General features: G+C 50.5%; 1 protein-coding gene across 2 annotated transcripts; it reads left to right on the plus strand.

Moving 5' to 3' along the window:
- The first annotated feature begins 5,601 nt into the window (after nt 1–5,601).
- Nucleotides 5,602–11,512, plus strand: LOC146337622 (C-X-C chemokine receptor type 3-2-like). Of its 2 annotated transcripts, XM_084815010.1 has the most exons (3): nt 5,628–5,762; nt 9,707–9,763; nt 9,905–11,512. In XM_084815010.1, exons 1-3 carry the CDS (start codon nt 5,718–5,720, stop codon nt 10,742–10,744), a joined length of 942 nt encoding a protein of 313 aa, XP_084671136.1. In that variant the 5' UTR covers nt 5,628–5,717; the 3' UTR covers nt 10,745–11,512. The 2 variants fall into 2 exon arrangements, with proteins under 2 accessions (XP_084671135.1, XP_084671136.1); XM_084815009.1 differs by having other exon boundaries at nt 5,602–5,762; nt 9,707–11,512.
- Nucleotides 11,513–14,171: the final 2,659 nt, after the last annotated feature.

The raw sequence follows: 14,171 nt of genomic DNA on the forward strand, positions 1-14,171 counted from the left end.
ATATCAGAGCAGGGACTGGCCCACATAGTCGTCACAGTCCAGGGGGGGCATCGCAGGGCAGCTGCATGTCATGGGCCGGATTTGGAGCACCTTCCGCGCAGGGTGCACTCCCCATGGTACCGGCTGGAGGCTCCTGTGGCAGCCCACAAAAGTGAGACAGAGCACGGTACTGAGGCAGGGAAAAAACAACAGAGGAGCAGGCGGGCTTTGCAGGCTTTTCTGGGGTAGGCAAAGCAGGGGAAGCCGCCCTGACTCACGCGCCAGGGCAAATGCCATCCCCCGGCGCCATGTGCCAAGACACGTTACGTGACCCCCACAGGCCGATCAGCCCTTCAGCGCACAATCCCTGTAATGCCATTCCAGCCGGGTCAGCCCACATTGTTTTCAAAACAACGGGCGTTCCTTGACAGTCGCAGGGAGGGGGGGAGACACACCCCTCGTGCGGAGGGAAATAACACCCACAAAACTCTGGGGAAGATGGTGAGGGGGAGACAGGGCCACCTTGTGCAGTACACGGGGGCACTCTTGGGGAAGGGGCAGCATTCGTGGTGGCAAGAGGAAGGCGGAAGTCTCCCAAAGAAAAAATTATCTGCGCTGCTGCGGAGGGAGCAGCTCAAGGTGCCGCGATACACGTCCGGCGGGGCAGGGGGGAAGCCCAGTGAGGAAGAGAGTGGTGTTCAGATGAAGGGGGGGAGGGCACAGTGTGTGCCGAGTGATGGTGACATGGGGGAAGAACAGAGTGGGGGAGGAATACACAGGGCAGAATGCAACACAGGCAGGAAACATGGGGAGTATTCTTTACATGCTTACCGTAAGATCCTGGCAGACTGGGAGGCTGCAGACCAGGAGGCTACCTCCCAGCCCCAAACTTCGATTCTTCGAGGATTCGAAGATCTTCTCCTTGTTTGTTTTTAAAAAAGCTGCAGACAGGGGTGCAGGGGGGCTACCTGTTCACTCATGGATGCCAGCTGCTCTGGAAGAGACGCGATCGATAGCTGGAAGAAGACCTGGGGGAGTGGTGCGCACTGATTGGCCAGTGGGGAAATACAAACACCACCGTATATGGGCATGCAGGAGAGGGGACAATGACCATATACGGTAGCGAAGGTGGAAAATCAGAGCACATTAGGGGGAAATAGTGGGATAACAGGGTGTTGAAAGCAGGAGCCCGGACCCCGGAAACTCCGGGTCCAATTCGAGGTGGGTGCTGCGGAGTGTGAAAGGCGGGCAGTGAAACCTCATTGGAAGCGAAGAAAAGCAGTAAGTGTAGATTGGCCCATGGAATGACTGGTATTGATTGGCTCTGTGTGATGAACGCATAGGGACAGGGGAGATCCTGGTCTCCCTCTACCCATCCTACATTTCAAACAGGGATGTACGAAAGTTCCGCCACGGATCTCGGGGAGGCCGAATGCCAGCGCATTCAGCCCCCCGAAATCGGTGGCGGAACGGCCTGCCACCCCCCCGGGTCGGGACTTACCTGGGGCGGATCTTCCTGGCGGTGGCAGTGGTGGCAGCGGCTGCGGCGGCGGTTTGGCGGTGGTGGCTGCAGCGGCCGGTCTTCCAACTGGCTGCTGCCACCGCCATTTCCAGGTTTAAAAAAAAAAAAAACGTGATAGGCTACGTAAAGATTTACGTAGGCTCCGCCAGCAGCCGGACTGGACATCCAGCCGCTGGCTAGCAGGGACGCAAATGGCGGCGGCCGTAGCCGCCTCCATTTGCGTCCCTGTAGTCAGCCGTGATAGGCTACGTAAATCTTTACGTAGCCTATCACGGCTGATTAAAAAACAAACACGCGTACGCAAATGGCGGCGGCCATGGCCGCCGCCATTTGCGTCCCTTATTTTGGCATGTCTTGGTCTACATAAACATTTACATAGACTAAGACGGCGAAAATAAGGGGAACACAAATAGCGTAGCGTCTACGCTATTTGCGTTCCCCTTATTTTCGACGTCTTAGTCTACGTAAATGTTTACGTAGACTAAGACGTGCCAAAATAAGGAACGCAAATGGTGGCGGCCATGCGCCGCCATTTGCATACACGCGTTTGTTTTTAAGTCAGCCGTGATAGGCTACGTAAAGATTTACGTAGCCTATCACGGCTGACTTAAAAACAAACGCGTGTATGCAAATGGCGGCGCATGGCCGCCACCATTTGCGTTCCTTATTTTGGCACGTCTTAGTCTACGTAAACATTTACGTAGACTAAGACGTCGAAAATAAGGGGAACGCAAATAGCGTAGACGCTACGCTATTTGTGTTCCCCTTATTTTCGCCGTCTTAGTCTATGTAAATGTTTATGTAGACCAAGACATGCCAAAATAAGGGACGCAAATGGCGGCGGCCATGGCCGCCGCCATTTGCGTACGCGTGTTTGTTTTTTAATCAGCCGTGATAGGCTACGTAAAGATTTACGTAGCCTATCACGGCTGACTACAGGGACGCAAATGGAGGCGGCTACAGCCGCCGCCATTTGCGTCCCTGCTAGCCAGCGGCTGGATGTCCAGTCCGGCTGCTGGCGGAGCCAGCCAGCGGCTCCGCAGAATCGCTGCTGAGCACAGCCGGCCAGCCAGGATTCCGGGGGGGGGAGGAACGGAGCGCCTCCCCCGCCGGCAAGGATTCCAGGGGGAGGGACGGAACGCCTCCCCCCGCACCATCAGCATAATCCTCGAAAGGTAAGTACCTTTCGTACATCCCTAATTTCAAATATGTGTGTTGTGTGTACAGTGCTATATTTTAGATCTGTGTGCAAATGGCCTCTTGAAATTCTCCACCTTGTTTTTGGGTGGAGGAATTTGGGAGACAATTTCACCGGATTTCTCCAAGGGAAGGAGAAATTCTCAGCAGTTTCTCCCTGGTAAGACTCCCAGTTGGCAGGGCTTGTAGCAGCAGACAAGCTTCTCTCTTTTTTGCTAAGGGTTTCTGGGCTTTTCGTGTTTGAACAGCATCACCTGTGTTGGCAGCCTGGCCCCCATTTTGCATTCCCCGCAACGCAGGGGTGAGGCAGTGTTGTGTCAAGCTCCAGGGGTGAGGGGTAGTTGGTGCGCTGTCAAAATCTGACCTCCAGTTTTCTCCCCCAGGAAAGGGGCTTCCATCTGCCTCATTTTCAGGGTTCACCATTTTTGTGGTGTTTCTGAGTGTACCTAACCGCAGTGAGCCTCCCAGGCTGCCTGAACGTCCTGATCTGAAAAAGCCCTGTGGGAGGAATCACCTCATGTTGCCTTCCCCTGGGCTTTAACTGAAGTATAGGACACTTCTGAATCAGTGCCTGGGCACAGTGGACTGGATGAGGCTCAATAAACTCAGACTCAATCCTGACAAGATGGAGGTACTGTTACTGGGTGGTTTGTCTGCCCAGTGAGGTGATGTTCAACCTGTTCTGGGGTGGGGTGGGGATTGTACTCCCCCTAAAGGATCAGGTTCGTAGTTTGGGGGTGCTCCTGGACCCAGAACTGTCACTTGAGGCACAGGTGAACTCAGTGGCACGGAGCACTTTTTGTCAGCTTAGGCTGATATACCAATATGCCCTTATCTAGACAGAGATAGCCTAGCTACAGTTATCCATGCTCTGACAACCTCTCGTCTGGAGGACGAGATGCAATGCACTATACATGGGACTGCCTTTGAAAATGGTCCAGAAACCTCCGCTGGTCCCAAACAGGGCAGCAGGACTGTTATCAAGGCCTGGCCAATGAGATCATATTATGCCAGTACTTTCCCAGCTGAACGGGCTGCCAGTCCCTTTCCCGGCCCAACTCAAAAGTGCTGGTTTTAACATTCAAAACCCTAAACAGCTTGGGTTACCTGAAGGATCGTCTCCTCCCATATGTACATTTTCTGTTGTGGCACTCGGGTTATGGAATGAACTTGCTAGAGAGGTTCACCTAGTGTCTACGTTGTACCCTTTCCGGCGCCAGGTGAAGACCTTTTCATTTTTCCAGGCATTTTTAGCATTTTAACATTCCAGTTTTTAGATCTGCTGTCTGAAATCTGCTATTGCACTGCTGCTGCTAGTTTTACTCTGGTTGTATTTTTATTCTGTAGTTTTAATCTATTATATTTTATGTTGTATTTTCTGTTGTATTTTTGTGCTTTTAATTTTGCGAACTGCTCAGGGAGCCTCGGCTATTGGGAGGTATAAAAATGAAATAAATAAATAAACCCACGAGAATTTCTCTGAAATTTCTTCACCATTGAATTTCTTTTCGGAAGCAATTTATCTTCTATCCAATTGAATGAGAATGGTTGAAAAAAAATGTGGGATAAATTTTTGGTACAATGCTTACCAAAGCATTGGTATAATCAAATCGGTATATTTCTTTTTTTTTTTAATTGCATTTCTTTATTCCCACCTGTCTCCAAGAAGCTCAGGAAGCTTACATGAGTTCTCCCTCTCTTACCCCCCCCATTTTATCCTCACAACCACGTAGGGATGTACAAACCCCACACTGTCCAGTCAGGGGGGGTGTCCGTGGAGGGGCAATTCAGGCCACTCAGGGCCCCATGGAATCCTCCGGAGCCCAGCTGTGTCCACTGGAGTTGGCGGAGCGTCTCTCCAGCTCCCTATAAAATGCGATATGCTAATGGCAGCTGCCATTAGCCTATTGCGGGAAAAATAAGGCTGTAAATGGTGTATTTTACACTGTTTGCAGCCATAAAGCACTGACTTTGACTCAAATTGCTGGTGTTTATGCCTGTATTTAGGACAAAGTAAGTGCTTTACGGCCGCAAATGGTGTACAAAATGCTATTTACGGCTGTAACTTTCCCACGATAAGCTAAAGGCAGCCTCCATTAGTGTCTTGCGTCTTATAGGGAGCTGGAGAGCCACCCCATGTGAACTCCTCCAGACCCTAAGTGCACTTGCTAAGTGCAGCCACTCAGCCACAGACTCTGAAGGTCAGATTCTTTGGAATCTGGTCTCATCTGAGTCCGTGATGGAATTCTCTAGCATTCCTACAACAACTCTGTGGGGTAGGTTAGGCTGAAAGATTGTGAATGGCCCAAGCTTCACTAGGTGGGATTTGAGACTCCCCCATCCTAGCTGTCTACACACCACACTGGCTCTCCAGAGGAACCCTAAAGGGGCTTCCACATGAGAATAAAAACTTGAGCCATATATGGGGGTGAGCCCGTGTGTGTGCTAGGCTAGCCAGCTGTCTTTCCCCCCTCTCTGGTGAGGCTCTCCTGTGCCTTGAAACAGTTGAATGACTGGCCAAAATTCAACAGGTGAAGCCTGTTGCTGCAAGGGACTGCTTCACTCGTCAAACGTCTGCTGCTATAAAAAGAACAGGTCCCCCCCCTTCACCCTCTTCCTGTGCCTTTTAAACAGCAGCCTGGCAGAGGTAAATTTGGTACGGAAAACGTTTCCTGGCATGGAGGTGCAGCAGCAATGGGGCAAAGCTTTCCCTGCTGAATATATGCGAGGGTCAGGCTGCCCTTAAAGGCACACAAACAGGGCCAGAAAAAACAGGGGATTACTTGCCCTCCTTTGGCATCAGCTTTACTTCCCCATCTGGGATGATTTCATAATGCGGTGGGGTTTTTTTTTTCTGTTTCCCACCGTTTTCTTTCACCAGGGCAATTGTTGGTGGCTGCTCCAGACCAGAACATCAGCTTATTTTACTTCCACATTTGGAGGGCTGGGGGTGGGGAGTGCCTTTCCCCATAAGCTGGGCTCCTGAAAGAATGGTTTGGTAGCAGCAGCAGCAGCAAATATGTCCACCACCTCTTTCTGGGACTTGGATTATGACCTTGACAAGGTATGTAATTCTCGCTCTATTCAGCAACAGGGATCTCCTTGCTCCGCTAGGCTGTAGTATGGCCAGCTTCCTTTTCATATCTCCCTTTAAGAGCAGGTAAACATCTCTCTCTCCCTCTCTCCCACACGCACACACAGTTCCAATTGGCTTGGAATAACTGGAGCTATTTCCCAAACTCAGGCAACAGACAACTCAATTTACTCCAGGCCAAGTCAAGTTATCAGGAGTGCAACAGGGTCAAATTGTTCCTCACCCCCCACCCCTTAAGCCTCCAAATATCCTACCCCTTCCCTCACACCCAAACACCCACAAACTTTCTCCTCCATCCCCTCTTCCCCCCAACATCTGTTGAGAGCTACTGGCTTCTGGCTCACTGACACAAAAGCGCCAGGTGGGAGGGTGGGAGAGAGACCGTCACCTCTTTCTTCTTCTTGCTGCCAGAGTAACAGCAGCAAGGTAGGTGTGTGGGAAGGAGGGGAGGGGGACTGGAGGAAAATGGGGGTGAGGCGTGGGAGTTCTTCTCCAGCTTGATGAAAAACTGAGCCAGAGAAGAATCGTGGAATATTAGGGCTGGAAGGAGCCTACAAGACCATCAAGTCCAACCCCCTGCTCAGTGCAGGAATCCAAGTCAGAGCATCCCTGGCAGGTGGCTGTCCAGCCTCGTCTTGAATGCCTCCAGCGTGGGAGAGCCCACCGCCTCCCTAAGGAATTGGTTCCATTGCCGTATTGCTCTAACAGTCAGGAAGTTTTTCCCAATGTTCAGCTGGAATCTGGCTTCCTGTGACTTGAGCCCCTTATTCCGTGTCCTGCCTTATTCTGGGATGGTCGAGAAGAGATCCTGGCCTTCCTCTCTGTGAAAACCTTTCAAGTGCTTGGAGAGCGCCATCATGTCTCCCCTCAGTCTTCTCGAGGATAAACACGCCCAGTTCTTTCCCTCTCTCCTCATAGGGTTTTGGAGGGTCACAACGCTCACCTCATCTTTGAGGTAAGTGTTCTAAGCCACCAGAGTTTGCCATCTGAGCCTGGGCTTGCAGACTCTGGCGGCATCTCAAGCACAAATTAATCCGGTGAATCTTTTCCCATGGCTTCATTTCCCAAGGCTCTGCCTGGTCAATTGCTGCATGCCAGGCCACAGTCAAAGGCCCTGCCAGGAAAGGAACCTGGCTTCCTTATTCCCATGTCCTTCATCATTCAAGGGTGGTCTCCCCCAAGCAGCCTCCGGTTTGGGAGTAACTCTTTCAGGCTGGAGCTGAGAAGGTGTTTCCAGGCTGCAGGATGAAATAGGGCGTGGCACTAATGCAGGTACAGCAGCCTTCCCCATCCTGGTGCCATCCAGATCTGTGGGACTGCAACTCCCGTTATTCCCAGCCAGTGGTAAATTTTGAAGTGCAGGCATTCATCATGACAGCCCCCATAGACACCCTGCTCCCCAGGAGGGTCCAATAATTCAGGCAGCCATATCAACAAACCCCTTCTAGCAGTTTTCACTTCCACCCGGAGCAGGCCTTAGAGTCTTCATTGCGCATTCATGGCCAAGCCACCCCACAAAATACTGTGCATTGCAACAGGGAATACTATATTGATGCTGGGAAAATTCACACACACACCTACTGGGAGAATTTCAGCTAAGCTCAGAGGGAACCGGATTCTGAGGGTGGGGGTGGCAGAAGTTGTCAGTGTCCCTGCTAATAAAAAACTGCCGGCACTGTGTCCCTGTGAGCCCTGCCTTCACTACACCACCGTAATCCGAGCCAGCATGGGACCAGGAAATCTCAGATTCAAATCCTCGCTCAGCCATGAACCTCACTGGATGGCCTTGGGCCGCGTATGGTCTGCCAGTCTAACCAGGGGGTTGGCAGTACATAGAACTGGACCTGCTGGCAGATCTCTGGTTGATTTGCGGTAGATCCTCAAGGATTTGTGACTCTCAATTATTTAACAATAGCAGCAACTGAATGACTCCCCAGCCCCACCCCAAATTATACCGCTGAAATGAAGAAAGCAGTAGGTTGAGGGCTGTGAGGGCTGTTCATTTTTGGCACTCAGATTCAGAACAAATTCCTGGACCCAGGGATATTTAAATCTAACCGCAGGTCTTTTGCACCTTGCTCTAGTTGGTGGATCTCAGGGCCTAGTAAGAAAAACAAAACAAAGCAAGATGGAAGCCTGATCACTCCTGCTCTAACGTAACTCATGGTGTTGTTATAGGGGTTAAAACTGTGTGTGTGTGTGTGTGTGTGTGTGTGAGAGAGAGAGAGAGAGAGAGAGAGGGCGTCTCTACATTAAAGGAAATTCCACAGCCTTACTGGGGCATCTTGCTTCCGTTCCCTTGGCACAATGAGGGTGTGCTCTTTCACAAGGCAGAAGTCAAAAAGCCATTTCATGGCAGCCATCCTGGGCTTCCCATTCTTTGTAATGGACCAGTGCCATCTAGTGGCTGCAGAAAACCCCTTTTAAAAAAACTTTCAGCTTATTTCTGTTTTTTTTTTTTAATGGCACAATTACCTGGGGAAGGAGCGGGAGATGTCAGGGAGGCTGAAGACGTCATGTAATAGACCCGCAAACCTCTGTGAGTGGCCAGTGCACAATAAATGCCACATGTAGAAACAGCCGGGGGCGGTGGGGAGAGAATGAGAATCATGTACCCTCTTCTGATATCCTTAGAGGAAGAGCAAGAAATAAATGTAATAAATGAAATCAAGATAAATGCATCCAATATAGTAGGGCTGACACTTTTCTTTACCTTCCCTGCTCTTATGCCTTCAGGAGCAGACTGACCCCCAGAAATTAAGCCGGTGCAGCTTTTCATGGCACGAAGATGCAGTAATGAGGGTGGGGGAAGCTTGCTACATTTCTTCATGTCAGTCTGCTTTTGAAGGCGCAGTCGCAAGGCCAGTGAAACCACTGGCGACGCCACATGGCATCAAACCCTTCTTTATACCTGTCGGCAACTGTGGACTTGAATGAAGGGCAGTGCTGGCTGGTGTGAGGCAAGTTTATTTACAAGAGGGTTTTCAAATTTCCCAGTGTATTTTGGACAGCACAGTTCTTCTACGTGGAAAATGATTCCTCGCGTAAACCAAGAGGTCAATATACCAGCAGAAGAACCCACGGTGTCCTTGCTTACTCTGGAGTGAGCGCCCTAATTCAGCTGCCGCAAATTCCATTCAGTTTCCAGAGGGGCAGCTGTGCGAGTCTGTTGCAGCAACATCAAGGAAGAGTCTTGTGGCTTCTTACAAATGTATGGTGCAAGCCAGGGTGGGGAAACTCAGGCCAGGGGGCCAAATCTGCCCCCTCCCCTGGCTCCACACTCCTGCTTCTCACCGTTTAGTGGCTTCCTGGCTTTTGTATACCCCCCCCCTTTCTAAAAGGTTGAAATGCCTCTCCTAAGGCCTTGTTACTGGCAGGAAGAACTTTAGAGGCTGGTATTTTTAAATATATTTTTGCCCCCCTCCTTTGCCTTCAGCTCCGCCCACTACTGGAGTATGCCCCCCCCCCCCGAGCTTCTCCAAAATTAAATTTGACCCTCAGGCTGAAAGAGGTTTCCCATCCCTGGCATAAGCTTTTGTGGACTGCAGCCCACTTGCTACTCATGGAAAAGCTTGTTTTCCCCATGTCTGTTAAGTTCTGTTCACTTCTTCTTCCCCGGCAAGGCTCTGGGGCCTTTTCCAGCTGCACGGCAGGCAGAAATCCATCCATCCGGCGCCTGCTTAAATCTCGCCCTTTGATATCGCTAGGACTCCAGTCCGGTTGACTTCAGCTGGACTGAGCCGGTAGCGTTTGTCTCTCAAAACCAACATCTGGTAACAACAAAAACGCGAGGATTTTGAGCTGAATTTGAAGAGCCGACCATGAATCTATGCAGAGTTTCATGCTCATCCTGGCCGGGTGGGCGGGTTTCTCTTGGGGATTCCCCACTAACTCAGCTTCTCTCTCTTTCCTAGTTTCCCACCGTCTACCCCGAAATTGACCCAAAGACAGTCCCTTGCACTCAAGATGAGGTGGGTGCGTTCGGCCGTTATTTCGGCCCAGCTGTTTTCTACGTGGCATTTGTGGTGGGCTTGGTTGGCAACGGGCTGGTATTGGCTGTCTTGGGCAGACACCGTTGCCCCTGGCTCTTTGCTGACTGTTACCTCTTCCAGTTGGCTGTGGCTGATCTGCTGCTGGTCTTGGCTCTCCCTTTCCGGGCCACACAGTTCACCCAGAACTGGATATTTGGAGAGTTCCTCTGCAAGCTCGTAGGGGCCTTGTCAACCATGAACAGCTACAGCACCGTCTTTCTCCTGGCTTGCCTTAGCGTGGAACGCTACTTGGTGATCGTCCATGCCATTCAGCTGCACCACCGCTTGAAGCATTCCCACATATACCAGGCCTCCGCACTACTATGGGGAATATGTTTGGGCCTGTCTGCGGTGGAACTCCATTTCCGCACCGTGGCCTACACCTCCCAGGCCAAGGCCGTCACCTGTCATCTGGGCTTCGGTGCCCAGGAAGCGGAGTCTTGGCGGCTGGGCCTGCGCCTGATCTCCTTCCTCTGTGGCTTCTTGTTGCCTCTCCTGGTGATTGTGGTCTGTTACTGCCGGATCTTTGCCAAGCTGCACCAGGCTCGGTTGGTCTGCAAGTACTCGGCTGTGCACCTGCTGGCAGTGATTTGGGTGCTGTTTGTCCTCTGCTGGGGCCCTTACCACGGTTTCATCCTCGTGGATAGCCTAGAACGCCTGGGCCACTTGGCCCGAGACTGCGCCCGGGAGAAGGTGCTGGATTTTGGGTTGCTCTTCACAGAAAGCCTGGGCTTAGTCCACTGCTGCCTCAACCCTTTGGTTTATGCCTTTGCGGGGGTCAAGTTCCGAAGGGAGGTTTCCTGGTTGTTTCGTAGCTGGGACGGGTGTAAAGGACGAAGGCAGAGCATCTCCAGCCAGGAAGTCAGCCAAACCATGGAGCACAGCACTGCCCAAGGTATAGACTATTCCATCATGATGTGAGAGTTGCTGTGGAGAGGAAGTCTTAACAAGAGTAGCCCATCTGTTTCCCAAAGAACAGGAACCTGAAGAGAAAGCATCCTTGTTTCTGCTGTGCTGAATATTTTCCAGTTCCAATATTTGGGATAAAAAAAGAGAAAGCCATTTCAGAAGGATTGAACCCCCCCCCCCCGCAACCACCCCTCCACCTCCGCAACCACCCCTCCACCTCAGTTGTACAAATATCCACTCCCCCCCTCATCCCCTATTGTATCCCCTGGCTGCTGTTGCTTTGGCACCCCCCCCCCCCATTGCTGTTTTTTCTCCTTCCTGGATTAGTCACATGGGTCATCCCAGCCAACCACATAGTGAACAGGATGATATCACAATGCTATGGAGCCAAGTGGATTTGGCTGTGCGATGACATCATGGAGGGCAAGTGCGGGCAAATGAAAGTGAGAGCAAATGAGGGTCATGTAAATAAACAGATGAATATTATTGTAAGGTGACCTGAAAAATAGTTGAAAAGGGGAGGCGTTTTTCGGCACTGCCAAAAATGGTTACAAAAACTCTAAGTAATTTTGACTCAGGTCTAATTCATATAGGAACGCCACTGCATGGATTCAGGTGTATACATTGTGCTAAAAAAAATCCTCTTTTCTCAGGTCATCTACACTCTGCAACAAGATGAATAGGCTTATTCAGTAGTACATTTACCAACGGAAGCATTAACTGATTAAGGGCACAATCCTATGCATGTTTAGACAGAAAAAAAGGCCTACAACTCCCAGCATTCCCCAGCCAACTATGCTGGCTAGGGCATGCTGGGAGTTGTAAGCCTTTTTTTCTGTCTAAACATGCATAGGATTGGGCCTTAATTAAGATGCCACATTTTAATGTGTGGGGCTGCAAGCTCAGGGCACCCTTGTTAATTTCTTTTAGTCTACTTTGGTTCTAGTGTGTTACTGTAATTGGGAATTAAAAAAAATGTTTTCCTTCTAATAATGAGTGATAGGTTTATTAACATTGTTCATTAAAGGGTAAGTTTATCTCACATTTTATTCAACATCTCAAAAAGGTACCGCTTACTGAGGACTTGGTCGTATCCAAATTTATTTCAATTAGGCCTGAGCCAGAATGCCCCCCCCCTGCAACTGGCCTTATTTGCATGTGGGAAAATGGGGGTGTGATTTCAGCAATAAATTTGGAGCAGGGGGGAATGGGTGTGTGTCAGATTTACTTTTGATGGCAGCAACGCAGGTGTCCGCTTCCAGTGGCTGGCAGCTACCATTTTGATTTCCCAGAATTTCCTCTCAGCAATGCTACTTCCTGACTAGTGGCTATCTTTTCCCCTCCCCCTGCTCAAACTCCCCTCAGGATGCTGGAGAAACGCTGAGAAAAGCAAGACAATTTCACCCTTTAATTCCCCCTGCAACAAGCAACAGCTTTGGGACCAGGGGATGGGGGCGTGGCCATCGGGAACCCTGCAGCCGTGAGGTTCAACACCCCCGGTTTAAGGGGAAAGGATTAAAGACTCAGCCTTGATCGAGTTGCTATTTAACTAACAAAAAATATATGTGAAATGCAACCACACATTTCACATATCGTCTAATTTAGCCCTAAGACTATCATAGATGTGCACAAAGTGGCAGGGATGTGTGTCACGTACCAGTGCTCTGTCTACTGCCTTTAGCCTTGAGAAGGGAAGCTTGAGGGGAGATACGGTAGCGCTCTTCAAGGATTTGAAAGGCTGTCACAGAGAGGAAGGCCAGGATCTCTTCTCGAGCATCCCAGAGTGCAGGACATGGAATCATGGGCTCAAGTTACAGGAAGCCAGATTCCGGCTGAACATCAGGAAAAACTTCCTGACTGTTAGAGCAATACGACAACGGAACCAATGACCTAGGGAGGCGGTGGGCTCTCCCACGCTGGAGGCATTCAAGGCGAGGCTGGACAGCCACCTGTCAGGGATGCTGTGACTTGGATTCCTGCACTGAGCAGGGGGTTGGCCTCGATGGCCTTGTAGGCCCCTTCCAACCCTACAATTCTATGATTCTGTGATTCTACCCACATTCACCCTTTACCATTTGCTTCTGGGCCTGCTCAGTGGAACAGCCTTTGTTCTTGACTGTGGTGTGAAATGTGTTGGTTGCTAGGCATGGAAATAGGTCTGAGATGCAGATGGAGACCACCTGGGCCACACCAGTTTAGTTCACTCTCCCTCTCTCAGGAGATCTAGTGTGATGTTACTATTAGAGCGGTGGATTTAGTCTAGGGAGATCTGGATACAAATCCTGGCTCAGCCACAAAGCTTACAGGGTGACCTTGATTCAGCCACTGTCCCTTATCCTAACCTACAGGGTTGTTATGAAGATACAAGAGGGCCACCCTGACCTGCTTGGATCAAGGGAAGGACTAAGATGCAATAACTAGAATTCAGTGGAAATGTACAATTTTAAGGATTTGTATAGGACCATCACCAGTGATCCATCCTGTCCCTTTAACAGCTGTTGGAGAAATTGAGACCGTTCCAAGAATAGTTTCACCTGCTAAAAAAAATCTGCCTGACAGGCTCCTGTCAAAGGCACAGGACACAGGAGTAGGGCCAGTCAAAACAAAGCTGCCAACCCTAATACGGCAAAATATGACTGCGGGAACAAGCCTAAAGATGACTAATTCCTTCTGTGTCTTACGAGAAGTGGTGTGCGTGTACGTGTGTCTGCACGGGGAGGAAAGAAAAGGGTACCTTCCAAGAAGCAATAAGTTCCAGACTTGCAACAGCTTTGAAGGTGGTTACAAAACTCCAAAACTGCAACTTGCATCACTCTTACAGGAATTACCTTACTGATCATTTCCTTCCTCGGTGAGAGGAAGTCGACTTGGCACATAGTCTTCAGCCTGAGAAACAGGTTTCGCCATTGCCCTTGAAGTCAGGGCTGGGGACTGGAACCTGTGGTCACCCTCCAGATGTTTCTGGGCTACAGCTCATCCCTGACCATTGGACGTGCTGACTGGGACTGATGGAAGTTGGAGTCCAACATCATCTGGAGTGCCACAGGTTCCCCTGTCCTGCCCAAAGGGGTGGGCATGCCATCTGTACTCTTACAGGTGTTGCCACTTGCCCCTCCCCTCTTTTCTCCTGCTCCTGTGCTTTTAACAGCATCTCAGAAATGTGGAAATCTTGCAGGCAAAGCACAGCCTGTCACTTTACCTTCCAGGAAAAGCTTCAGCTCCCTGAATTCTGTGTGTCAGGCTGCTGCTAAGGCACAGGAGGAGGGCCAGGGAGGGAGAAGTGGTAACCCAAAGGGTGGGAATTGTGTACCTGCCATTGTCCAGGTGGCACAAAGGTTATGTTAGCTGCCTTCCACCTACCTGGTTCACATTCTTCCTCCCCTCCCCCCTCCTCAAAGGAAGCTATGTCCCTCCAAGGTCTATGTCCTAAGCATGAGTC

The sequence above is a fragment of the Heloderma suspectum genome, chromosome 10 (assembly GCF_057233095.1).
Source record: "Heloderma suspectum isolate Gila_16-S chromosome 10, 16-S_ref, whole genome shotgun sequence".
Taxonomy (NCBI): domain Eukaryota; kingdom Metazoa; phylum Chordata; class Lepidosauria; order Squamata; family Helodermatidae; genus Heloderma; species Heloderma suspectum.